Genomic DNA, 25,960 nt, shown 5'->3' with positions numbered 1-25,960 from the left:
CAAGGAAATGACACTAGGTGATAACAAATCCACAGGAACAAATAAAGAGAATAAGAAATAAGAATAAATTCAAATATTAATGTAATAAGCTCTATAAATATAAATATTTGCTCTCTCTACTTCTCTGAGCTTCTTTAAAATACATAAAGTTATATAAATAATTATGACAATGTAACAATCTACTCTTGGGTTTGTAACACATAGTTGTATTATGTATTATAATAATAGCAAATACAAAGAAGAGGAAATAGATCTATATAGGAGAAACATCTCTGTATCACACTAGAATTTAGTTAGTATAAACTGGGAGTATATTCTGGTAAGTTAAGATAAATTTTATAAGCCCTACAGGAACCATTAATAATATAACTTTAAAAATTAGCTAGGACTTCCCTGGTGGCACAGTGGTTAAGAATCCGCCTGCCGGGCTTCCCTGGTGGTGCAGTGGTTGAGAGTCCGCCTACCAATGCAGGGGACACAGGTTCATGCCCCGGTCCGGGAAGATCCCACATGCCGCGAAGCGGCTGGGCCCGTGAGCCATGGCCGCTGGGCCTTCACATCCGGAGCCCGTGCTCCACAGTGGGAGAGGCCAAAACAGTGAGAGGCCCGCATACCAAAAAAAAAAAAAAGAATCCGCCTGCCAATGCAGGGGACACAGGTTCGAGCCCTGGTCCAGGAAGATACCACATGCCACAGAGAAACTAAGCCCATGTGCCACAACTAATGAGCCTGCGAGCCACAACTACTGAAGCCCACATGCCACAACTACTGAAGCCCACGCAGCTAGAGCCCATGCTCCGCAACAAGAGAAGCCACCGCAATGAGAAGCCCACACACCACAACAAAGAGTAGCCGCTGCTTGCCGCAACTAGGGAAAGCCCACATGCAGCAACAAAGACCCAACGCAGCCAAAAATAAAATAAATAAAAATAAATTAATTAATTTAAAAAAAAATAAAAAGTAAAAGATAAAAATTAGCTAGAAAATTATTAAAGAAATTAAAATACTGGAAAATATTCACCTAATGCAATAAAAAGCAGTAAAGGATGAACAGAAGAACCAAAGAGTCATGAGGCATATGGAAGAGAAAAAGTAAACCAGCAAGTGTAAATCCAATGTTATCAATAATTACATTAAATGTGAATGGATTAAACAATCACATCAAAGGCAAAGACTGTCAGTCTGGAATTAAGAAATAAAAAAGATACAACTATAAGCTATTTACAAGAGATACACTTCAGCTTCAAAAACATAAATAGGGGCTTCCCTGGTGGCGCAGTGGTTGAGAGTCCGTCTGCCGATGCAGGGGACACGGGTTCATGCCCCGGTCTGGGAGGATCCCATATGCTGCGGAGCAGCTTGGCCCATGAGCCATGGCCATTGAGCCTGCGTGTCCGGAGCCTGTGCTCCGCAACGGGAGAGGCCACAACAGTGAGAGGTCCACATACCACAAAAAAAAAAAAAAACATAAATAGGTTGAAAGTAAAGGGATGAAAAAAGATGCAACATTCAAGCAGCAACCATAAGAACTGGAAAGTCCACACAGACATAAGATAAAATAGACTTTAAAACAAAAAAATATGTTGCTAGAATTAAAGATGGACAACAGCAAAAAGGTCAATTCATCAGGAATATATAACAATTATAAACATAAATGCACTTAATATCAAAGTCTCAAAATATATGAAACAATTCTGACAGAAAAGGGAAAAACAGACAAACAATAACAATTGGAGCCTTCAATACCCTACTTTCAAAAATGGAGAAAACTAGCAGAAGATCAACAAGGATCAGAAGACTTGAACACTATAAACCCACGAGAACTAAGAAACATGTATAGAACACACCACCTAACAACAGCAGAATTCACATTCTTCTCAAGCGCAAACCATACATTCTACAGGATAAACATTATGGTAGGACATAAAACATGCCTCAGTAAAATTTAAAAGCACAAAAATCCTATAAAGTATATTAGGAAATAGTTTAGATGAATTAAAACAAAAACACAACACGCCAAAGCTTAAGGCACACAGCTAAAGTAGTGTTTAGAAATCTATCAATGTAAATACCTACATTAAAAAGAAAAATCTCAAATCAATAACATAACATTTAGGGAAATGTAAACCAAAACCACAAGATACCACTTCACAGCCACCAGAATGGCTATAATCAAAAAGACAGAAAAACAAGTGTTGTTGAGGGTGTGGAGAAACTGGAACCCTGATAATGCTGGTGGGAATGTAATATGGTGCATATTATTTGGAAAACAGTTTAGCAGTTATTCAAAATGTTAAACACTGTTACCATGAATGAGAAATTCCCACTCCTAGATATATACCAAAGAGAAATAAAAATAACAAATACACAAACCTGTACGTGAATGTTCATAACAGCATTATTCATAAGAGTCAAAAAGTGGAAAAAAACCCAAGTGTCCATCAACTGATGAACAACAGGTAAACAATATGTGACATATCCATACTATGGACTATTATTTGGCAATAAAAAGGAATGAGTACCAATATACACTATAACATGGATAAATCTTGAAAACGTACTCAGTAAAAGAAGCCAGCCACAAAAGATCTCATATTGTATGATTTCACGCACATGAAAACGTCCAGGATAAGCACCTCCAACCTCAGCTGACTTCTCAGAACTACCTGCCAATCCATCTGCTTATCCTTGGTCAGCTCCATCCCCTATTCACTTCAACATAAATTCTAAGCCTTCACCAAGCCACTCTCCTCAAATCCCTTAACCCACCTCCACAACTCTCAACCTCCCTCAGCAGACAATCTTGCTTTCTACCTCAAAACTAATCTCTCAGTTTCCTCTCTGTAAACTTGTATCTGTTCTTATGCTCATTTAATTCCCTTTTCCCTTCAAGTCACAGAAAGGAATATAGAAACAAACTGACTCTAATATCAGACTCCTCCAGGTAATTCAGTTCTAAACACTGTCATGAAGAATGCAATGAAAATCAAATGGTTCATCTAATAAAAGATCTGAGGATCTATAAATACATCTAATCCAAAGTTAACATTATTGCAGGAGTTTAAAAGTAAAAAATTAGGCACAGCAAGATATTTTTAACAAGCTAGTCATAAGGACACTTAATATCTCCTTCTCTACGTACCTGGTGAATGTTTGAGAGTCCCTGGCACAGTGTCAGGAGATACCCTCAACATTCTGAGATCTGAAGAGTGATACTCCAACTCTCTAGTTGGCTCATGAGGAACAAATGGAGGCAATACAGATGCAAAAGACTGATTACTGTCCATATTAGAAGGACATACCTATGAAAAGAGATAAAAAATGAAGAAAATAAGATTAATTTTAGACTTCATCTACTAAAAAATAACCTCATTTTTATGAAAGTGAATGCTAAGCAGTCATACCAGTTCCTCAAGATCATATTCTCAACCCTCCTGAATTCATATATAGGTCATATCTTGTTTGGTTAATTCCAGGAAGGCTCTACAAATTATTTGAGGGTTTGGAAGTCTACCTGTATAGAATATTACAGATAGGAGACCTAGAAGTGTTCTATTACTCAGAAGTTTGCTACTTAACATAGTATGATCTGAACTACGGTAATATTCTTGACAAGCTCAAGGACTCTTTTTTTAAGAAGGAGAGGTATGTTAGGGAAAGGAAAGAGGAAAGGAGGGAAGAGAGAACAGAAATATTTTCAAGAAATCCACAAATGTTTAGAAGAAAACTAAACGCATCAAAGAACTGTATCTGTGATCAGTTACCAAAAAACATAAGTTCTCAAATGTTTTGAAACAAAAGTAGTGGGAAATATAAACTGATGAGGTAAAGGTTAAGTGCTAAAAAAGAAATTCCTGAAGTTTCATGACATTCCAGCAAGTCCTTGTTAAAAAAGAAATCAGAGGGGACTTCCCTGGCGGTCCAGTGGTTAAGACTTCGCCTTCCAATGAAGGGGGTATGGGTTTGATCCCTGGTTAGGGAGCTAAGATCCCACATGCCTCATAGCCAAAAAAAAAACAAAACATAAAACAGAAGCAATATTGTAACAAATTCAACAGACTTTAAAAATGGTCCATATCAAAAAAATATCTTAAAAAAAAAGAAATTAGAAACTATTAGTACTGATGTTGGTACATAAACATTACACAACTTTTCACCAAATTCACAGTATACTCTCATATAAAAACAACATACCACTTTTATTTTCCTAAAAAGTTATTCCAGTGCTGCCCTCTCAGGAGGGAGTCTAAAAATGTACATAAGCATGAATTTTTCTATCCTCTTTTATGAAGGGTTTTTCAGTGTGTAGTAACAAACATTCTTAAGAAGCTGGCAGAATGTGGAAATAAATAATTCTACTTCTACTGCCCATATAGTTTCTCTAATGGGTTTAGATTTTGCACTCCCCCACCTCCCCCCACCAAGGAACATGTGGCAATACCTGGAGACATTTTTTGCTGTCATAACTTTAGTGGGGGTAATGTTACTGGCATCTAGTAAGTAGAGGCCAGGGATGATGCTAAACATCCTAAAATACACAGAACAGCCCCCCACAACAAAGAATTATCCAATCCCAAAGCAATAATGTAGAGTCACCCTGCTCTAAATATAGCACAAAGTTCTCAGTTTTCAATTATCCTACTGCCAAAGGAGACATGCAGCTCATTAACAGCATGGGTTTGAAGTGCACTGGTTCACTTATACATGGATTTTTTTTTTCAATAGTAAATACTACAGTACTACACACGATCCAAGATTGGTTGAATCTGTGGATGTGGAAGAACCATGAATATGGTGGAATCGGGGATACAGGGGGCCAACTGTGGATTTTCAACTTCGCAGAGGGTCAGTGCCCCTAATTCCCACATTGTTCACAGTCAACTGTATATATCACATGTATGATAGATAAATACTTGTGTGTGCTCATGCATGCACTGTGTTTAATACAAGTTTTCCCCTAAAGCTTCCAAACGTAGGGAAAAAAATTTCTATTCCAACCTTGACTTCGATAACATTTCAAAGCTTCGAAATATATAGATTATTAGAGCAGTTAATAAAAAAGAAAATGCAGAATGAAAAAGATAAGATGTATTTATTTAAGAGATCAACAGATGTTTATCACTAAAAATTAAAGGAGTCAGGAGGGAAAAAAAAATCAAGATTGGTTTATCTCCTCGTTTTTATCAATAATGAAGACAGAATCAAAGACAATGAAGAAACCAAGAAATGCTAACTCTATAAGAACTGAGAAAATCTGTAAGTCACTCTGATTTTAGGGAAAAAATGAGTTATTCTGATCTAAGCAAGGTGAATTTGAGATGTTGGGACTATTCACAGGAAAATTTCATGCAAGATAGAATATGGGGTCTACCTAGGAGAAATAATACTAGGGTCTTAAAATAGAGATGATAACCATCCACACAGAGAAAAGCATTTAAACCTTGAGAGGAAACAAATTCTTTGGGATGGAGGGGGAACCAACAAAATAAACACGAAAGAAATCTAAGGAGTCAACCTTAAATAATACTTAAGAGTTATGTGGCCAAAATAAGGGATACTAAAACAGTATTTTATTATAGACACTAAAAGAATGTAATATGCTGCTGCCAGGAACAAGGAGAGAGAAGGAACAGAATAACGAATTAGAGTAGGAAAGCCCTGGTAAGTCTAATGGTCTAGTTTCAGTAAAGGGAACTAACAGCCAGTCACTAACCATGTAAATGCTACATTCCTTACACCCCATTTAACATAACAACATTTGAGGTTGATTATTATTGTTCCTATTCTTTACGTAGACAAGGAAGGAGAGTGATCCTCCAAAATCATTTTCCCAAGGCACAAGGCTAACAAAGTAAATGAACAGGATTTTGACTCCAATTCTCCACAGTCTCTTTATAGCCCCAACCTACATCATACATAAGTGGATACCCAAATAATCATTTAGAGAATGACGGATACGTATCAAAGTGAGGCAAACAAGTATGAATGCCTCTTTTGAGACACAGATGAGAATAAGGAAGAAACCGAAGAGTAGGCAAACCCCCTGAGAGCAAGCTGGGCCATGCAGGAAGATTATCACCATGTCTGGCTCATTGTTTCCCTCATATTAGCATTAGATAACTCCCAGATCATAGAAGGGAGCTAAGAGTGAAAGACAATATAGAGAACAGCATCCTCCTTGGACTAAAAACCTACAGTTAAGGGCAAATAAAATTTGAAATTGTGTCAGAGTTAATCTCAGCACATCACTGTTAATTGAATATACATCTTCATGTCTTTAAATATATATATATATATATATATATATTTTTTTTTTTTTTTTTTTTTTTTTTTTTTTTTTGGCGGTACTTGGGCCTCTCACTGTTGTGGCCTCTCCCATTGCGGAGCACAGGCTCCGGACACACAGGCTCAGCGGCCATGGCTCACAGGCCCAGCCGCTCCACGGCATGTGGGATCTTCCCGGACCGGGGCATGAACCCGTGTCCCCTGCATCGGCAGGCGGACTCTCAACCACTGCGCCACAAGGGAAGCCCTTTAAATATATTTTATCTACATGAAAAGTTGACATAAATTACAAAAGTAGCACTAGTGAAAAAATTAGAAACTCTCAGTTTAAATATAATTAACACTGCTGTATGTTATATATGAAAGTTGTTAAAAGTAAATCCTAAGAGTTTTCATCACCAGGAAAAAAATATTTTTTCTATTTCTTTAATTTTGTATCCATATGAGACGATGGATGTTCACTAACTTTATTGTGGTCATCATTTCATGATGTATGTAAGTCAAGTCATTACGCTGCATCCCTTAAACTTATACTGTGTTGTATGTCAATTATACCGCAATAAAACTGGAAGAAAAAGGAAAAAAGAAACTCTAAGCTTAAAATTGATATTTTGTTTCTCATTCTTATTAAAACTAACTTTGACCTTCACTCTTGCCAAAATGATGCAAAATCTTGGCTTTGGTTTCACTGAAGAACAGTTTATGGTATAGTGGTTAAGTATATTGACAAGGTTAGTTTAACCCTCTAAATATCAATTGTAAAATGGGGATGATAATAATCCCCAACAATCCTCCCTGATAGGATTGACCAAAGGCCTAAATGAACTGAGGCATGTAAGTAAATCTCTTAGCATATTATTTGAGCACAGTGTGTTAGCTATCATTTTCATCCCCATCGTTATCAAATTGAAAATTAGAATTAAACAATTGTCTAGAATGTTGAAGAAAATAAAACTAACCTAACAGTTCTCTATATTAAAATTTTTAAATAAATTCAATAAATTGTAAATAAAAGGAAAAATTCATCACAATATCTTTGTTCAGTTTCTCTTTTCAACTACCTGAACCTAAAGGTCAAAATATAATTGCAGGGACTCCCCTGGTGGTCCAGCAGTTGAAACTCTGTGCTCTCAATACAGGGGCCCAGGGTTCGATCCCTGGTCAGGGAACTAGATCCCACATGCTGCAACTAAGACCCGGCGTAGCGAAATAAATAAATAAATAAATATTTTTAAATATAATTGTAACTCAAACTAGCAGCTTTCCAATGACACACTAATCTTATACATGGGAAAATAGGAAAAGGAAAGTAACATTAAGTATACCACATATATGACCTAACTGTCTTTAATGACTAACAGAATGTAAGGGTATATTATCAGGAAGTGGGACCCAGATTGGAGCTGACAGTATCAGACAAAACCGGATGGGCAATGGGACCAGAGAAACATTAAAGCCAAAAGATCCAAGGATCCAGGTAAATGAAGCCTTGTATATAAAAGAAAATTGTGACTTCAAGATACCTCTGAAGTTAAAATCTTTCAGGGGTTTCTAAACAAATACTTGAATATGTCAGGGCCTATATACCAAGGTCTGTACATTGAAGGCCAGAGGGGGAAAAAAGCACAACTGAATATCTCCATGAATGAGTCTAATCTTAACACCATCCCAAAGGTTCTTGCTGGCACAATTTGGAAGAGTTAAGATGCCTCAAGATGAAAGGCCTGCAAGCTCCAAAGGATGGCCTTTTCCAAAACACCACAGAAGTCACTAAGTCTCATGGTCTACGAAGCACAAATATTTCTTTTATGCCAACCTCTAACAAATTAATGCAGCATATTCCTGGATATCAGATGAAAACCAGATTACACATCACAATTTGGTATTAGAGGATATAAACGGCCCTATACTTTCATCCCCATTTTTCAACTAAAATATTTCTTTCCCTACTGCATAAGAAATGTCAAACAGAAAAACTTACAGGCTCTTCAGAACTGCTCTCTTCCTTACATGGTAGCTGTACAGTAGACTGCCAGTGCAGGGAGCTGTCACAAATCTCTAGATTATCAAGCAAATTTTCTAAACCTGCTAGCTTAATGCACTCACCAGTCAAGTCACCTTGGCCACATATCTGGGAAACAGTAAAGAGTAAAAGTAAAAACAAATAACAATACCATTTTCTGAAACAATACTGGAAAAGACCATGTCTCTCCCCAACAATCATTTTATTGTCTCACCTCTCTTTGTAGTTCAACAACTCTTTTCCTGCATACATCATTTTCATCTAGGCTACAGCATTCAGTATCATCATCCAGAGTACAGATGTCAGATTCAGCCTTCCCCTGCAGGCCCTCTACAAAATAGGAGTCATTTTGCATAATTGTATAGACAGTAAAACTGGACTTGGCTCCCACAGGCGGAGGAATTTCACCTTGGTCTATATCAGCTTTCAGCAATGTCTCTTGGCCAACTGCAATTAATGACGCATCACTGATCACTGGCAAAGCACCTTGTGACTTTGCATCACATGCCACCAAGTTTGCTGAAAAGCTGCTTCCTAAAGCTGCAGATGGACTTTCAATGATGTTACTAGAGTTTCCATTCTTACCCAAAATACAGTTTGAGGAATCTGCAACTTCTTCAAAGGTGTGCTGCTTTAAATCTTGTAAAACCAAAGAATCTGAAGTCCATACTTTCATTGGATAAATAATGTCTGAAGACCCTAACTTCTCTGCAAGGTCAAGAGCAGAAACAGACTTTATCTCCCCAATGGGAAGAAATGGTTCATTGTTTGTATCATACTGAAATAAAGCTGACTGTGTCTTGCCAAGACCAACAGCTTGTCTGAGAGATTTTTCACTTAAAGAAGATGACGACTTAAGCTCTGGACTAAGAGAGAGTGGCTTAATGAATATTTCCTGAGGAGCACTGGGGAGTGATTTTAAATTGGGATGCCAGTACAGGGAGCTATCACCATTATCTTTTTTATACGACAATGGTTTTGAAGCTGCTGATTCAAACACCCCAGGAGTAGATTGATAGCGTGGGTGATTAAGTTTATCAAAGAAAAAGTTTTCATCATAATTTAATAGGGAAAGATCTGGATTTTTTGGTTCATTTTCTTGGCTGTCATTTGTTAAAGATTTATTGATGTCAGTTTGGATTTCATTTACTGTACTCTCTTTCTCAGAAGGTTCAATAGAGGCAATAACTGCCTGAAAGGCTACATTTTCAGTAGCATCAACATTTTTCCCACCAAAAGCAGAAGGTGGCTTTTGGTTTCTTTCTTCTTGAAAATACAGCTGTTCTGATGTCTCATCTGAGTTGGATTTAATTGTCTGAAGACGACCACCAAAAACCTCCATCTTAGAGGTATCATGCCCCGTGGAGAGTATATGTGCTTCTGACACTTCTACAGAATTATCAGTACCTACAACATTCTCAATATATTGTATTTCTGCAGATCTGGGATGCACCTCTGAAAATACTAAAGTATTTCTATTCTCCTTTAGTTCAAAACATTGAGATAATTCTTTCCCCAGATCTTCTTCATTTCTTTTATAACCCTCCAAAGAATCCATCTTTTGTTTCATCTCATTCTCAGCAGGAGCCCTTAAATAAACACTCTCAAAATAATGACTATCAGCTGTCAAGGGAACCTCTCTTCCTCCTCTTTCCAACAAACAATGCAAAAAACAATGTGGCATTTTACTATAAAAACGAGGAGCAACTTCATGTGGAAAAGAAACACAGTCCTTACTGATTAGACATTTTTCTGGATGGTGTGAAGCTCCCTGTTTGCTCCATGGCATATCTGAAAAAGGGGCACTAAAATTGTCACTTTCCTTAGGAATTTTATTTTTATCAATTGTGTCAGAGGAATCTGAATAAGAATCACGGTCCTTACTGGTTAAATATTTTTCTAACTGTTGTAAAGATTCCTGTTTCCCATATTGCACATATGAACAAGAAGCATCAAAACTGTCACTTCCTTTAGGAGTTATGTATTCATCATTTGTATCAGATGCAGTTGAAAAAGAAACTTGATCTTTATCAGCTAAATTGGTTTCTGGCTCCTGTATAACTTCTTGTGTCTTCCATGACATATATGAATAAAGAGCATCATAACTATCAGAGTCTTTGGGGGTTTTCAGATCCTCAAGTGTATCAGGTGAAACAGTTTCTTCTTTAGTCCCTCGTTCAAGAGTTAATAAGCGCTGAGACTCAATAGCTGTACTACCTATAAGTGGGTGCTGAGATACACTAAAGCAACTGTTAACTAAGTTTGAAGCTACTTCCGAGGCTGCCTGGAATAAAGCTTCACTAACTTCCGACGGTCGAGAAAACCATTCGGTGTCTTCAGACTTACCAGGAATTCCCCTGAAAATATACAGTTAAAAATAAATAAGTAACACATTAAAAACATTTATTTTTTAAAATACTAACATGAAAAAATACAAAACTGATATGTCACTGAAATCGAGGTTATTTGAAAGTATATTGAAAAACAAAGTCCTAATTTCAAATTCCTTTAGGGTGGCTAATGACTGAACAAAGCAAATTTTTTTAAAACAGAAGGTAAACTACCATCCTATGACCCTGATATTTTCTCAGGCTTCCCTCAAAACAATATTGCCCCCAAGTGATTCTTTAAATGAAAATATCAAACTTTACTATTTAAAATGTGTAGTTTATCACCTACCATAATTTAATATTCATTTAACCTGCATTAATTTTTCTATTTATTATGCTCCTGAAAACCAATTAAGTAAGCTACTCCCCAAACAAAACAGTAACCTAATCATTGGTTGACTGTTGTGTATAGAACACTTTTCATAAAAGTAATTTTAAAGTAATACATAGCACAGGGCAGAGGTTTTTCTTCTGTAAACATTTATACTTTTTAATTTAAGGCATCTTTTTTATTTCTAAAAGAAGAAAACATATTCTTGGATAATTCCAAATATGCTTTGGAGAATTCCAGACTTGTCTCTCATTATGACTAAAGGGCATTAATTTGGAGTAACTGTTAATTTCGATGTGTCTATTAGAAAAATCGTGTTAGTTCATATTCGCACCTCCTTCGAAGGAGAGAGAGCTAGGTTCATTCAATATTGGCTGACAAAAATGACAGTGCCAAACAAGCTAGTGACCATGAAATGGATGCTTTTTACAGAATGGGTGTGGGCTTATGAGTAGCAAAAGGGGAGATTTAGAAGGAAGAAAATTAGTGTGTCTTCTAAATTAAAATATGCCTAATATACTAGAATACATTAGAAATTATTTTTAAAGAAACTGAAGTCCCCTGGCTCACTTTTACACATATTACTATGCCAAATTAACATGTATCATGCCTTAATTTAGGGCCTTGTTATCTTCAGAGTGTGTACTGAGAATATCTAGCTCCCAACCCAAAGTCTCACCTGATGTCATTAATATTAGTAACAACTTAGAAGAAAAGAAAGAGCAGAAAGGTTACATGCAAACAGAAAAATAAATCATCCTACCTCAGAGGTGCAAAATCTAATTCACTTTGGTGAAACAAGGAATCAGGCCCAAACTCTTGATCTTTTGTCAAACATGTCAGCAAAGGCAAATCAGGAGAAGCGAAATTGTCTTGTATGACTGCAAAGTTTCAAATATAAAGATGTTGGGAATGCTGAAAATTAATTGTTTAGCTTATATAGTATTTTAAAGAACCTAAATATGCTGCCATCTGGAAGTTTCTACAAGCATTAGTATGATAATATAACAGCAGCAGCAACAAATACCATTTATTAATAGCCTGACAAGATCCAGGCACTTAACATATAATATTTTATTTAATCTTCATAACAACCTTGAAGAATAGGTATTTTTATACCCATCTTATAGATGAGGAAACATGATCATAAATCTTAAAGAATACTAAGTAATTTGTCCACATTCAAATAGCTTAAGTGCCAGAGTGCGATCTGAACCTAAACACTCTACTTTTTAGCAAATGCTCCTAACCATTATGAGTGTTTCTTCCTATCTTACATCAAAGTGTGGTCCACAGGCTCCCAGGCATCCCTAAGACACTCTCAGAAGATGCCTGGGGTCAAAATTATATTCAAAGTAATATTAACATATCATTTGCCTTATTCACTCTCATTCTCTCATAAGGACACACTGGAATTTTCCAGAAGCTACATTACCTATGATAAAGCAACATCCTGAATGCAGAAGCAGATTATCAGAACCCACCTGTATTCTATTAAGTCAGACATTACAGTTTTTTCTTTTTTAAGTAAAACAACGCTAGTCTTCCAAACATTTTTGGTTTGGAAAATAGTTATTTTTCTAAAAAACTAGATAATTTATGTTAACATGCAATGGAGTTGTTACTTTTTAATGAGTTGATAAATATTTTTTTAATTTCTCAGTTTTAATAATTTCTAATATGGGAAAATATCAATAATCCACATCAACAAAAGCTCTCAGTAATTTTAAAGTGTGTCAAGGAAATCCTGTGAACAAGAAGTTTGAGAACTGCTAATTTAAAGGAAAAAAAATTCTTCTGAAATGCTGAATGCCACCTTAAATAAGGTTTATTATAATGTCCTTAAATATGTACAACTAGGTATAAACTTCTTATTCCTTATAGTATTTCTACAACTATAAAACAAAAAATTAAACATTAATAGAAACAAAACTATAAAAAACCAACAGCATTCTATTATATTAATTTAAATAGATCGGTGATGTTTTGTTAAAACTGAATTGTTCTTTCAATATGAAGGTAATACTGTTGCTACAGTATACTTTCTTGATTTCAGAATGCCTATAATAATACTGCATACCTTCCCTATCATAACTGTCACACTCTTGTTTTAATCTTTGGTCTGTCTGCTTCCCACCTAGATTATCAACTCCGTGTCTGCATTATTCACAGCTGTACCCTCAGTGCCTAGCAAAGTACCAACTACACTTAGTAGGCACTCAAAATACAATTATTTATTTACTGAATGGATTAATTAAAAATAAGAACCTGAAAGATAACGATAACCTTTACCACCAAGGACTAATTGGTATGGTTCTTCTTTGGCTACAGACTCAGTCTTAAACCTTCATAACAGAAATCTTTACCCCTCTAAGAATCATGAAGGTTTTTTAACAAAGACCCCACATTTCCTCACATTTGGGCAACTGCTGATGGCCTGGATCACTCTCTTTTGAGATACTTAACTGTTCTGGCACGAGTCATCATCATGACATTTGCCATTGGTGAGATACACCCTACAATGACTGGATTCAAGCATAACAAAAAAGCAATGATGAAATTTCCTCTGACCATCAGATCCTGGGATCTGATCTAATAATTAAAATGTTCTACTTTATCTATAGTAAATGAGAAGCTGGAGTTATAAAACTTTACATTAGAAAATACTTTAGAAGCCATGTAGCACAATCTCCAACCCAATGCTGAAACTATTCTATTAGAGAACTTTGCTTGACATTTTGCTATGACATAATGCTCACTTTTTTTTTGTTATATAGCCTTTCCAGTATTAAATGGCTCTATTAGAGAGTTCTTTCTTGTATCAAGTTGAAAACAGCCTCCCTATAAGCTATGTAGTCTCATTTTAACCTTTAGACTAGGAATTAGCAAACATTTTCTATAAAAGGTCAGCTAGTAAATATTTTAGGCTTTGTTGATCACACATGGTATCTCTATCCTATATACTTCTTTTGTTTTTACAATCCTTTAAAAATGTTAAAACCTTTTCTAGCTCACAAAATCAGGCCTTAGGCTATGGCTAGTAGTTTGCAGACTCCTGCTCTAAACCACTATCCAACTCATCCCATGGTACTATTATTTTCCTTTTACTGTATTGTCTTCCCAAAAGAGGACGTAGCTTTCATCTATATACCCCTAGCGTCCAACACACAATAGGCACTTAGATATTTGTTAAATAAATGAATAAATGAAAAATACGTTGCTTCCTCTTTAGCATGACAGCCCTTCAAATACCTGATCATAGCAAAGTCTTCCCTTTCATCTACTATCATAGTAATCTCCTCCCACAAGGGAACTCTAATGTTAACATCTTTCTTAAAATATAAAACTAAAATTGACTTTGATGATCTACATCACTGAATATATTGGCACTAGTATTTTTACTTGGATAGTATTTGCTTGTATTTGAAAGGAACTTGTTGAATTAATTCCTAATTCTTGCTCCTCTACAAAACTCTGATAAGACAACTCCATGGTTGAATCCCACTCCCTTGACAAAAGTTAATTGTAAAATATGTGGTTGTTGCATTTTCTTCAATTTTTGAAAGTAAAAATCTGAAGAAAATGGAAGGAAAAAGCAAAGAATATTTGTCTGAATTATGATTTAGGCATGAAAAAATTGAAATTACCATATTGGCTAAGCATTCTTATATATGTGCAACAATCCAAGGTAGTGATAATACAACTTTACCTCCTACCTTGATGATTTGAAAAGTACTTAAAGTTCATCTTTTGTAAGAGCTAATAAATCAGTTCCATATTAAACAGAGGAAAGCAGGAAGCACTACCTCAGACAAGTCATTTAACCTCTTTATCTCAATGTTTGGGTCTGAAAACTTAGGATAATAATATATGTCTTAACTAATTTTAAGAATCTAATGAGCTTAAGCATGAACATGTTTTTTGTTTGTTTTTTAAACATAATGGAGCCTCCACTGCTGAGAGAAGTAGTCAAAGGATAATATATGGTTTACCCCAAGAAAAACTCCACAAATTCAGGACTAAGGAGGCATACCCACTAGAGGAAGTTACCACCTTTTTGCCTTCTGAGAGCAACAGAGGAAGATAAAATGAGGAGCAACTGCACATTTAAATATAACTAGACCAGCTGGCCAGTGTGGAAAACCAGAAATAAGCTACTACTTTTGAGTGCAGTTCTACAGAGCTCCTCAGCTCAAGAAAGGATTTAGACGCAAGATTTGCAGTCCCCCATAAGTATTTTACAAATGTGAGGTATTACTACTAGTTAAAAATAAAGAGGCATTACCTAGCAATGGAGAACATAAGAGATCTCTGTTCGACTCCTTTACTTGATTTTCTGATCGGGTCAATATACCTTCCTCCAGAGAGGGGAAGTCTGTCACTTCAGTCCCTTTCTCTCTCACATTAAACCTGGTCTGGGTTGTATCCAAGGTGTGGGAAGAGTCCATTTCTTGAGGAAGATAATGCCAAGATTCTGTTCTCTAAAACAATAATTTTGAAGGAAAATATGCTAAATCATTAACTGAGTTACCATATATATTAACATTTAGATTAAAACGTCCATTCACTTAGCATACAGCTTCCTATTTCACAACATTCCCATCAAAATTTGTAAAAAGTAAAGCTGTTCTTTCTGTGTTTTTCACAATATTAATAACATTTTTGATCTTTTCCCATTATTACCCATCTTTTAACATGTTGAATCACTGGCATTTCTGCTATTTTTTAATAGTTACTTCTCATCATTAAAACAATAAATTTGGTTCTTCATGATGAAATCTTACAATTTGATAATAATAAAACTGAAAAAAAGATTCCAAACCTAAAGCTACAATATTCTCTACATGTGACCACTTTACTGAATTCTTACTTGCTATACTAGTTTCTAGCGGACTTCTCGGTGGAAAACATCATATGGTTCATGCGTAGTGAGTGGTTCATTTGTCTCTTTCAAATATTTACTCTTATATTAGTGGCATGATTCAGAAAAATGTTTCTCAAAGTATCTATAGGAAGGATCAGTTTTTCCTACTTCCAATTCATTACAGACTGACATTTTATTAAAACACTAATAAAAATTAACAGGTAACAAGTAAAAAAAATAATAAACTAATTTTAAAAACTAGTAAAAATAACTAGGAAAATGAAATTGAAAAGATATATAAGCCCAAAATACAAAACACAAGTCTAAGTACCTGATTTCTAGTTCTAAAAAACATCAAATTGCTATAAAAGTTTCTAAACACTTCTTCTTAATTCTTGTACTTATCTCTTGACAGTAACAAGCAATTCATGGCCTGGCACCAATCCACAGACCACACTAGGTAGCAATGTTGAAATAAAGTTGAATTAAATACTAATGGTAAGCAGTTTTTAAACACATTTTCTTTTTAAATTTGGTATTAGTTAATAATTAAGAATATTCATCCTATCATGCTATTATTCTTTTATTTTCATTTTAAATTAATTTGATTAGGAATGAGCACTAAATTTGATCAAACTACATTATAGCATCTTTTTTTCCCCAATTACATCTGATAAAATACAGCAATAAATTTCTTCATATTGCAACAACTTCACATTTCTTAGTTGGTAGTAGTAGATTAGACCTTAATCATATTTGCTAGCACAGTCTTTTACATTTTCACTCATAAGATTAATCAGTATTTTAGAATGCTTCTTCTGTTTTCTAACCTTGTTCTATATTTTTTTAATACAAGGAAATTTGATTTTCCTTAAAAATATAAAAGATTTCATCAGTGAATCCATTAGATCCAGAAACCTTTTTGATAGCTGGTACTATTATAACATTCTTGATTTCTTCCTAGTTCTAATCCAACTCTATAAGCTTTGATAGGTTTGTATTAAGTCTATTTCATTAAGGTTTTTTTCTTTTTCTTGACTGGATTTACTAGGAATGTATATATTTTGTCTTGAATTTAACAATTCTATTTTCTAACTTAATTATTTGCTTTTCTCTTTGCCATGTTTCCTCTACTTGCAGTTTTTCATTATTTACATAATTTTTTTGTTAAATAATGAATTCATTTGATTTACATTTATTTGTTTAAATAAAAAGATAAGACATTATATTGATGGCAATCAACATGCTTAGATATATAATGTACTGATTTTCATTATTTTGTCGTCTATTACTCTTCTTCCTTAACCAACTCAAATTTTTTAAGAGAATATATATTTTTTTCATTCCCAAATGACCCACCCATAAAAATATGTTGTACTACAATTTAGAAAGATTTCACAATTTCAACAAGACTTTTTTCTTTAAAGGATTATTTCCAGTATTTAAAATTCACCAACCAAATGCTCTTACAGTAAGTTTTAAAAAAAAATACACAACTATCCACTACCTAATATCAGTTATATAAATAGATATAGAGAAAAATATTGGAGTGAATATTCTAAAATATTAACACTACTCTTCTATGGCTTATGGGATTATAGACCTTTGACATTCCAAAATATACCAATCCCATCTATGTCAGATAAATCAGTCAAATCCTTAACATCAAACATTGCTACTGGAAACATGCTTTTTTACATTTTTAATAGTTGAAAATAAAAGGAATACGGGAATGATTATTTTAATTTTTTTCTTCTGAGAGCACTCTATTCAATAGGGGATAGTGGGCCAAATGAACGGGTTTTGAAGCAAGGGAATTCCAGCCATCTTGTGACTCTCACTATAGCAAAATCTCGGGTCCCCAACTCATCTCTTAGCCCCTTTGGCCAGGGTTTGAGCCTCATCCCATAGTTTATTCCTCACTACTGATGAGAGATGTATCCATGTGTTCTCCTGCCCGTCTTTTGACCTTCACAGATCACTTACTTAACTCTAGCTCCTCAACTGCAATAATTTTGTAACCTTCTGAAGACAACTATCCTGTCACATTTACACTTTTCATAATTCCTTTCTTACCTGTATTTCCCTCGTTACCACTCTGAGAGTTCATAATCATCCTTATAATCACTACCTTGCAAACATCTCTTCTTTCTCTTTTCCCCCACTATCCTATTTGCCTGGCAAAAGCTCAGTTCTGGTTGAACCTTCTGCTTGTCTTAATCTAACCAGCAGCACACTGCTGAAGAAAGCACACACCTACACTGGTTTTCCTTTAGACTGATGACATTAAACCTCAAGGGCACTCAGCCCTGCCTGGAAATTCTACTCTATTTTCCGGGTAAGTTGATTGGCTAAAATGATTACTTTATACTTTCTCTCCTCAGAACTACTGAACCCTCCTTCCTCATTTTTCAACTGATGACCTCATTTCCTACTTCAGTAAGTGAAGAACAGGAGGTGGACCTTCCTTATCTTCCTAGCACAAGATCTACAACCCCATTACCTAACCCAGCTTTTCATCTTGTGATTTAAAAAAAGTCTTACTACCTATCAAAGACCTTTCCATCTCATTCCATATTTTTTCAATGATTTCTTTCCTATATGTGATTCTCCCATTTTCCTTCATGCATTTTCCCTTTCTACTGAAACATTCCTCTCTCCATGTAAACATGCTCTTATAATTTCCCCTCATAAAATAAAATTTTAAAAAATCTGTTGACCGTTCTTCTCTTTCTGCTCATTTTGTTGCTATGTTTCTGAGTGTTATACCTTTTTAACCAATATAAAAAGGGCCTCGGGCCTCCCTGGTGGCGCAGTGGTTGAGAGTCCGCCTGCCGATGCAGGGGACACGGGTTCGTGCCCCGATCCCGGAGGATCCCACATGCCGCGGAGCGGCTGGGCCCGCGAGCCATGGCCGCGGGGCCTGTGTGTCCGGAGCCTGTGCTCCGCAACGGGAGAGGCCACAGCAGTGAGAGGCCCGCGTACAGCAAAAAAAAAAAGGGCCTCAAATCTCTAAATATTTTTTGACAGATGTGAAGAGGGATGACAAATAAACAACAGAATAAATACAAACAAATTTTGAGGGAGAAGTAAAGGTTGGAGATACAAACTTGGGATTTTTAAGTACACAGGCATATTTAAAGCCCTAGATCTAGATGAGAACCAAAACATTCCAACATTTCAAGCAGAAGTTAAAAACTCAAATGTGTATACGTACAGGGAGGTAAAAGAAATGAGTAAACCTGCCTGATATTAAAGAGTAATGGGACCTGTGGCCAACTATGCACTGCATGCACACTTTAAAGTATTCTGTTTAAAAATTTTTAAAACACTGTGCCCCCCAATTTTTTTTGTCTGCAAACCACATTTGAGCCATGTGCAGGTCCACAGCTTGCAACCTCTGATTTTAAGGTTTAACAGGGGACAATAAAGCAGCAAAGGAGACTGAGGAAGAATAGCCAGAGGAGTAGAAAGAAAACCAAGAGAAGCCAAGAAAGGAAATAATTTTAAGAAGTTAAGCATTGGTTAAGAATATGAAATGCTATTTATTGCATCTAAGATGAGTACAGAAAAGTGCTTACTGTATTCAACTACACAAATTTGTTGGTGACACTTGCTTTCACAGAAGTGAGCTTAGAACACAAGAAGATCAAGTGGAAGGATAAGTAGATCTTAGCCAGTAGATAAGGCACATATATCAAAAAGGAAAAAGGAAAAAAAATACAATGGATATGATTGTCTATACATTAAAAAGTCCTAAAGAATCTACAAAAGAACTATACTATAACTAGTAAATGAGATTAGCAAGGTCATAGGATACAAGGTCAATATAGAAAGTCAATTATATTCCTATATAATTGTGATGAACAGTAGGAATTGAAATTTTTTTAACATTTCAGTAAGTCTAATACAAACATGTATTAAGTTTGGTACACTGAAGGCAACAAAACACTGATGAAGAAATTAGCAATCTAAATAAAACTGTAAGAACTGTTGTGTCTATGGATTAGAGAACTCAATATTGTTAAGATGTCAATTCCCTTCAAATTGATTTACAGACTCAAGGCAATTTTAATCAAAATTCCAGCAGACTTTTAAAATAGAAATTGACAAACTGATTCTAAAATTTATATGGAAGTTCAAAGAATCTAGCATAAACAAAACCATTTTTAAAAAGAAAAACGAAGTGGGAGAACTCACACTATCTGATTTCAAGACAGTACAGTAATTAAGAGAACAGTATTAGCATGATAATAGAGATATAAATCAATGGAATAGAGAGTCCAGAAATAGACCCACACAAAGATTTCAAGGGAAAAGGGAGTATTTTCAGCAAACAGTGTTGGAATAACAATTAGATATGCATATGTAAGAAAATGAAGTTGGACACCTACTTCACACCGTAATCAAAAACCAACTCAAAATAGATTTAGATATAAATGTGAAACTTAAAACTATAAAACTTCAAAAACTCGTTCTCAACTGGGCAAGATTTTGACACCCTCCTCTTCCCTCAACCACGATACATTTGGCAATGTTTGGAGACATTCTGATGTTTACCAACATGGGGCAGTATTACTGATATCTAGTGGGAAGAGGCCAAGGATGCTACTAAACACCTTACAATACACAGGTCAGTCCTGTAAAATAAAGAATTATCTAGCCCAAATATCAAAAGCACCAAGGCTGAGAAACCCTGTTCTACAAAAAAAATATAGGAGAAAATCTTCGTGATCTAGGATTAGGTCAAAATTTACCAGGTTAGACATAAGAAGTAAAAACCATAAAAAAAAAAAATCAATAAACTTCAACTTCATCAAAATTAAAACTTCTACTCTTCAAAAAACAAATAGGGGGGTTTCCCTGGTGGCGCGGTGGTTGAGAGTCCGCCTGCCAATGCAGGGGACACGGTTTTGTGCCCCGGTCTGGGAAGATCCCACATGCCGCGGAGCGGCTAGGCCCGTGAGCCATGGCTGCTGAGCCTGTGCATCCGGAGCCTGTACTCCGCAACGGGAGAGGCCACAACAGTGAGAGGCCCGCGTACAGCAAAAAAAAAAAAAAAAAATAGGACAATTTAAAGGAAAACCACAGACTGGGAGAAAATATTTGCAAAACATATAAAGGACTTACATCTAGAATATATAAAGAACTCTCAGAACTCAACAAATGGAACAAATCACCCATAAAAAATGGGGAAGAGATTTAAACCAACCCCTTCACTAAAGAAGAAACATGGATGGCAAATAAGCACACAAAAAGATGCACATTATCATTAGGAAAATGCATATTAAAACCACAATGAGATACCACAACATACCTAGAATGACTAAAAATTTTAAAACAAAAACAAAAAAAACCTGACAATACCAAGAGCTGGCAAGGATGCAAAGCAACTAGAACTCCTATACATTGTGGGGAATGCAAAAAAAACAAAAACAAAAAAAAACCTGACAATACCAAGAGCTGGCAAGGATGCAAAGCAACTAGAACTCCTATACATTGTGGGGAATGCAAAATGGTATAGGCACTTCGGAAAACAGTTTGGCACTTTCTTATAATGTTAAACGTACAGTTACCGTATCAGCCAGCAATTCCATTCCTAGGTATTTACCCAAGAGAAATGAAACCAGCTGTCTACCTAAAAACCTGTACATAAGTGGAATACTACTCAGAGATTAATTTTAAAGAGCTACTGATTTATGCAACAACATGGATGAACCTCAAAACCATGTGCCAAGTGAAAGAAGCCAGATTCAAAAATCTACACATGGGGGCTTCCCTGGTGGCGCAGTGGTTGAGAGTCCGCCTGCCGATGCAGGGGACACGGGTTCGTGCCCCGATCCCGGAAGATCCCACATGCCGCGGAGCGGCTGGGCCCGCGAGCCATGGCCGCGGAGCCTGTGTGTCCGGAGCCTGTGCTCCGCAACGGGAGAGGCCACAGCAGTGAGAGGCCCGCGTACAGCAAAAAAAAAAAAAAAAAAAAAAAAAAAAAAAATCTACACATGGGACTTCCCTGGTGGTGCAGTGGTTAAGAATCTGCCTGCCGCTGCAGTGGGCACGGGTTTGAGCCCTGGTCCGGGAAGATCCCACATGTCACAGAGCAACAAAGCCCATGAGCCACAGCTACCGAGCCTGCGCTCTAGAGCCCGCGAGCCACAACTACTGAGCCCACGTGCCACAACTACTGAAGCCCGCACGCCTAGAGCCCATGCTCCGCAACAAGAGAAGCCACTGCAAGAAGCAGCCAGCACACCACATAGAAGAGTAGTCCCCACTTGCCGCAACTAGAGAAAGCCCACATGCAGCAACAAAGACCCAATGCAGCCAAAAATTAATGAATTAATTAATTTTTTAAAAATCTACACACTACAATTCTGAGCAAAACTATAGAGAGAAATGAGATTAGCGGTTGCCAGGGACTAAGCATGGGGGAGATGACTGACTACAAAGGGGCACAAGGAAACTTTTTGAGGGTGATGGCAATCAAATGTGTAGTAGTTATATAACTGTATGTATTTGTCAAAGCTCATCAAACTGTACACCTAAAAGAGTTAATTTTGCTGTATTTAAATTATACCTCAATAAACCTGACTTTTTAAAAAATGAGGATAAGGTATCAGAAAATAGAGACCAAAAACTCTTGAAAATTTCACTCAACAGGGAGCAGAAATACTAAATGGGGCAGTAGCTGGAGGGAAGAAAGGATGAGACATTTGTACTCAAGTTGCTGGAGCTGATAAGGTCTAGACTGTGACCATAGGAGAAGGTTGGGAGGAGTGGAGGAAAAAAAATCTCTGCACATTAGATCAAAGATCCAAGAGTTTCAGACACTGGATGGGTAATGTAAGCTGAAGTGAAAGAAACTAAAAGAAGACAGTGTAGCAAGGGCTATAGTTTTCAATGAATAAAAAAAAGTTAACTTGGATGACAGCGACAAGGATGAATGAGCAGAATAACCAGAAGGAGAAAAGAGGGGAGAGAATTAGGAAGTGGTATAATCCTCCAGTTCTTCTGAGGAACCCAGGCATAAAGGCAGAAATGAAGAGCTACAGGATGTAATCATGGTTTATATTTTATAAAACAAGGACCAAAAAAAGGCAAGATATCCATTTTTGGACTGTGCTCTACCATAAACATGCCCTCAGAGAATATTAAACTATTTAGGAATATACCTCTGTATTCGTTTCCTAAAGCTGCCATAATGAACTTACACAAAGTGGAGGGCTTAAAACAACAGAAATTTATTCTCTCACAGTTGTGGAGGCTAGAAGTCTGAAATCAAGGTGTTGGCAGGGCCATGCTCCATCCAAAGCCTCTAGGGGAGGATCCTTCTTACCTCTTCCTCCTTCTCGCAGCCCCAGGCATTTCTTGGTTTATGGCAGCATAACTCCATCTCTGCCTCTGTCTTCACATGGCAGACCTCTTCCTGTGTGTCTCTCTCTTACAAGGACACCAGTCTTATTAGATTAAGGGCCCACCCTAAATCCAGTATGATCTCTTCTTAACTTAAATAGTTCTATCTGCCATCACTATATTTCCAAATAAGGTCACATTCTGAGGTACTACAGATTGAGACTTCAACACATCATTTTGGGGGACACAATTCAACCCATAACAATCCCCCTTCCATTTAATGATCACAGAGTACCGTGCTTTTTCTGGTCAGGGTTTCTCTTAACCCTTTTCACTTGGCGACAGTAAATCTCCTTCCTCCATACCTTGCACTTAATGGATAATAAATGCAATTTAGGGGAAATTGAAGGTACTAGAAGAAATCTGATACCCAAGTTATTAGATAATCAACCTTAAATATTTAATCATTATGAGTAAGGATGCATTTTTTCTCCAACAAACATATATGAGGCTTTTTCCTATCTGCTCACAATTTTTTCCATTTCTTCTAAGTTTATTACTATGTTCTAGATCAGTGGTTCCCAAAGTGTGGTCCAAAGATCCCTGGGGGTCACTGACACCCTTTCAGGGAAGTTAAGTGAGCCTCCCTTTTCTAACTACATATCTATGTAAGGTCAGATTTTCTTCACATAATTCAACCAAAACAATATATCCCAATGGACTAAATGCAGAAGCAGATCTGAGAATTCAGTTATGATGGTTAACTTTATGTGTCAACTTGGCTGTGCCACAGGGTGCCCAGATATTTGGTTAAACATCTGGGTGTGTCTGTGAGGGTGTGTCTGGATGAGATTAACATCTGGTCTACAGACTTAGTAAAGGAGACTGCCCTTCTTAAGGTGGGCAGGCCTCATCCAACCCATTAAAGGCCTGAATAGAACAAAAGGCTGAGCAAAAGATAATTCGCTCTCTCTGCCTGATGGTCTTCAAGCTGGGACATCAGTCTTCTGCTTCGGACTTGGACCTGGAATGGAACTTACACCATCAGCTCACCTGGTCATCAGACCTCTAGACTTGGGCTAGAACATACACCATCAGTCAGCTCCTGGTTCTCGGGCCTTCCGATTCAAACTGGAACTATACTATCAGCTCTCCTGGATCCCCAGGTTACAGATATTGGGAATTCTCAGCCTCCATAATCACATGAACCAACTCCTTATTTTACATATACTATATATATATATATATATATATATATATATATATATATATATATATATATATATTTGTATATACCTATTTACGTACGTATATGTTTCCTATTGGTTCTATTTTTCTGGAGAACCCTGCCTAGTAATACACCAACTGTCTTCTAGTAAGCCTGACATTAAAGAGATATGCAAAACTGTAAAACAATGCCACCCTTTTAACTAATTTTTTTTTGTTTTGGAAAATAGCCATTTTTCATTTAAAAACATATTTTTATGTTAATATGTAATGGGTTTGTTATTTCTAAATAAATATTTTTTAAATGTTTTAATATTTTTGTAAGCTAAATATTGATACAGATAACCCTTATAAACAAAAGCTCTTTAAAATACTTTTGAAGAATGTGAAGGAGTCCTGAGACCAAAAAAAAAAATGTAAACTGCTGTTCTACATAATTAAGGCTGCCAAAGATCTATTAGAAAAATGGAATATTAAAGTAATTCACCTCTTTCCATTCTTCATAGCTAAATCAGAATTTCTCATGCTGCTTACCAAAAGATAGTTTGCCAGTTATACAAGACATACCTGATCATCCCCAGAACACCACTGAGCTGTTTTTTCCAAAGAGACCACATTAGTATCAGAAATCTGTGTTCCACTATTGTTTTGATATAATGGCTGTTGCCATACATGACAGGTCAATGGAATAACCTGAAAATCAAAAGATTTAAATAGAATAATAACACAATCCTTATGACTAAACAATAATAAAGTCTAACATGCAGATTATGTTTCTCTGTTTATAAAGCACTTTCACAAATATAGTAACATTTGGGCTTCACAACCACTGACCAAATTATCTTCACTTAAAAATAAGGAAACAGGGATTTAAGGTTATCCAGTAAGGACTCAACATATTCCAACAAACCACAGCAGTTCTTTAATCTCCTATATTTGTAGCAGTAAAAGAAGCAAGCAGAAACAAGCAAGTTATCTATTTTACAATCTTACTATTTGAGACACCTAAGAAATTAACTCTAATAATAGGAACTAAAATCATCTTATAGCATGGAAAGTGGGGACAAAGTTAGGCTCATTTTGTGAAATCAGGAGTTGAAGCAGGGCTCTCCCATCTGTGAAAGAAGGCAATAAAAGCTGTGACTACTGCTCAAGGCTGAAGCAATGCACATGGCAATGATCAGAGGTAATCAAACAAAAGTGACCTCAGTCAAGTCACCTGCTGGTTCAGGGACTGGTTATTGAGATTTTCCCCAATATTCCTGGAGAGTAAGAACCCAAAGCTTCCAATATAAACCTTCCTTATAAAGAAGGAGCCACAAGGGGCAAGGCAGAGACAACCAAAAAAAAAAAACACCAGGTAGAGAAGGATACATCAAAAGACAAAACAAAATAACACTCCTGTTAAAAATGAGATTACAAACTATACTTTCAGAAGACTTTAAAATGAGAATATCTCAGACCCTTAAAGAGACTTTTTAAAAAGA

The 25,960-nt window shown here is 36.1% G+C and overlaps 1 protein-coding gene across 8 annotated transcripts in view; it reads right to left on the bottom strand.

Moving 5' to 3' along the window:
• The window catches only part of ALMS1 (ALMS1 centrosome and basal body associated protein), a 245,357-nt gene that overhangs the window by 193,550 nt on the left and 25,847 nt on the right, over window positions 1-25,960 (bottom strand). For 6 of the 8 annotated variants that reach the window (XM_060117005.1, XM_060117009.1, XM_060117006.1 and 3 more), the window contains exons 2-7: window positions 25,041-25,166; window positions 15,315-15,510; window positions 11,793-11,910; window positions 8,523-10,665; window positions 8,267-8,416; window positions 3,143-3,302 (exon numbers count right to left, since the gene is read on the bottom strand). In XM_060117005.1, the coding sequence (XP_059972988.1) occupies window positions 3,143-3,302; window positions 8,267-8,416; window positions 8,523-10,665; window positions 11,793-11,910; window positions 15,315-15,510; window positions 25,041-25,166 (2,893 nt within the window). The remainder of the gene's footprint in view (window positions 1-3,142; window positions 3,303-8,266; window positions 8,417-8,522; window positions 10,666-11,792; window positions 11,911-15,314; window positions 15,511-25,040; window positions 25,167-25,960) is intronic. The other 2 variants (XM_060117008.1, XM_060117007.1) reach the window with 2 other exon arrangements.

The sequence above is a fragment of the Mesoplodon densirostris genome, chromosome 14 (assembly GCF_025265405.1).
Source record: "Mesoplodon densirostris isolate mMesDen1 chromosome 14, mMesDen1 primary haplotype, whole genome shotgun sequence".
Taxonomy (NCBI): Eukaryota; Metazoa; Chordata; class Mammalia; order Artiodactyla; family Ziphiidae; genus Mesoplodon; species Mesoplodon densirostris.
This window is presented reverse-complemented; position numbering and strand designations above follow the sequence as displayed.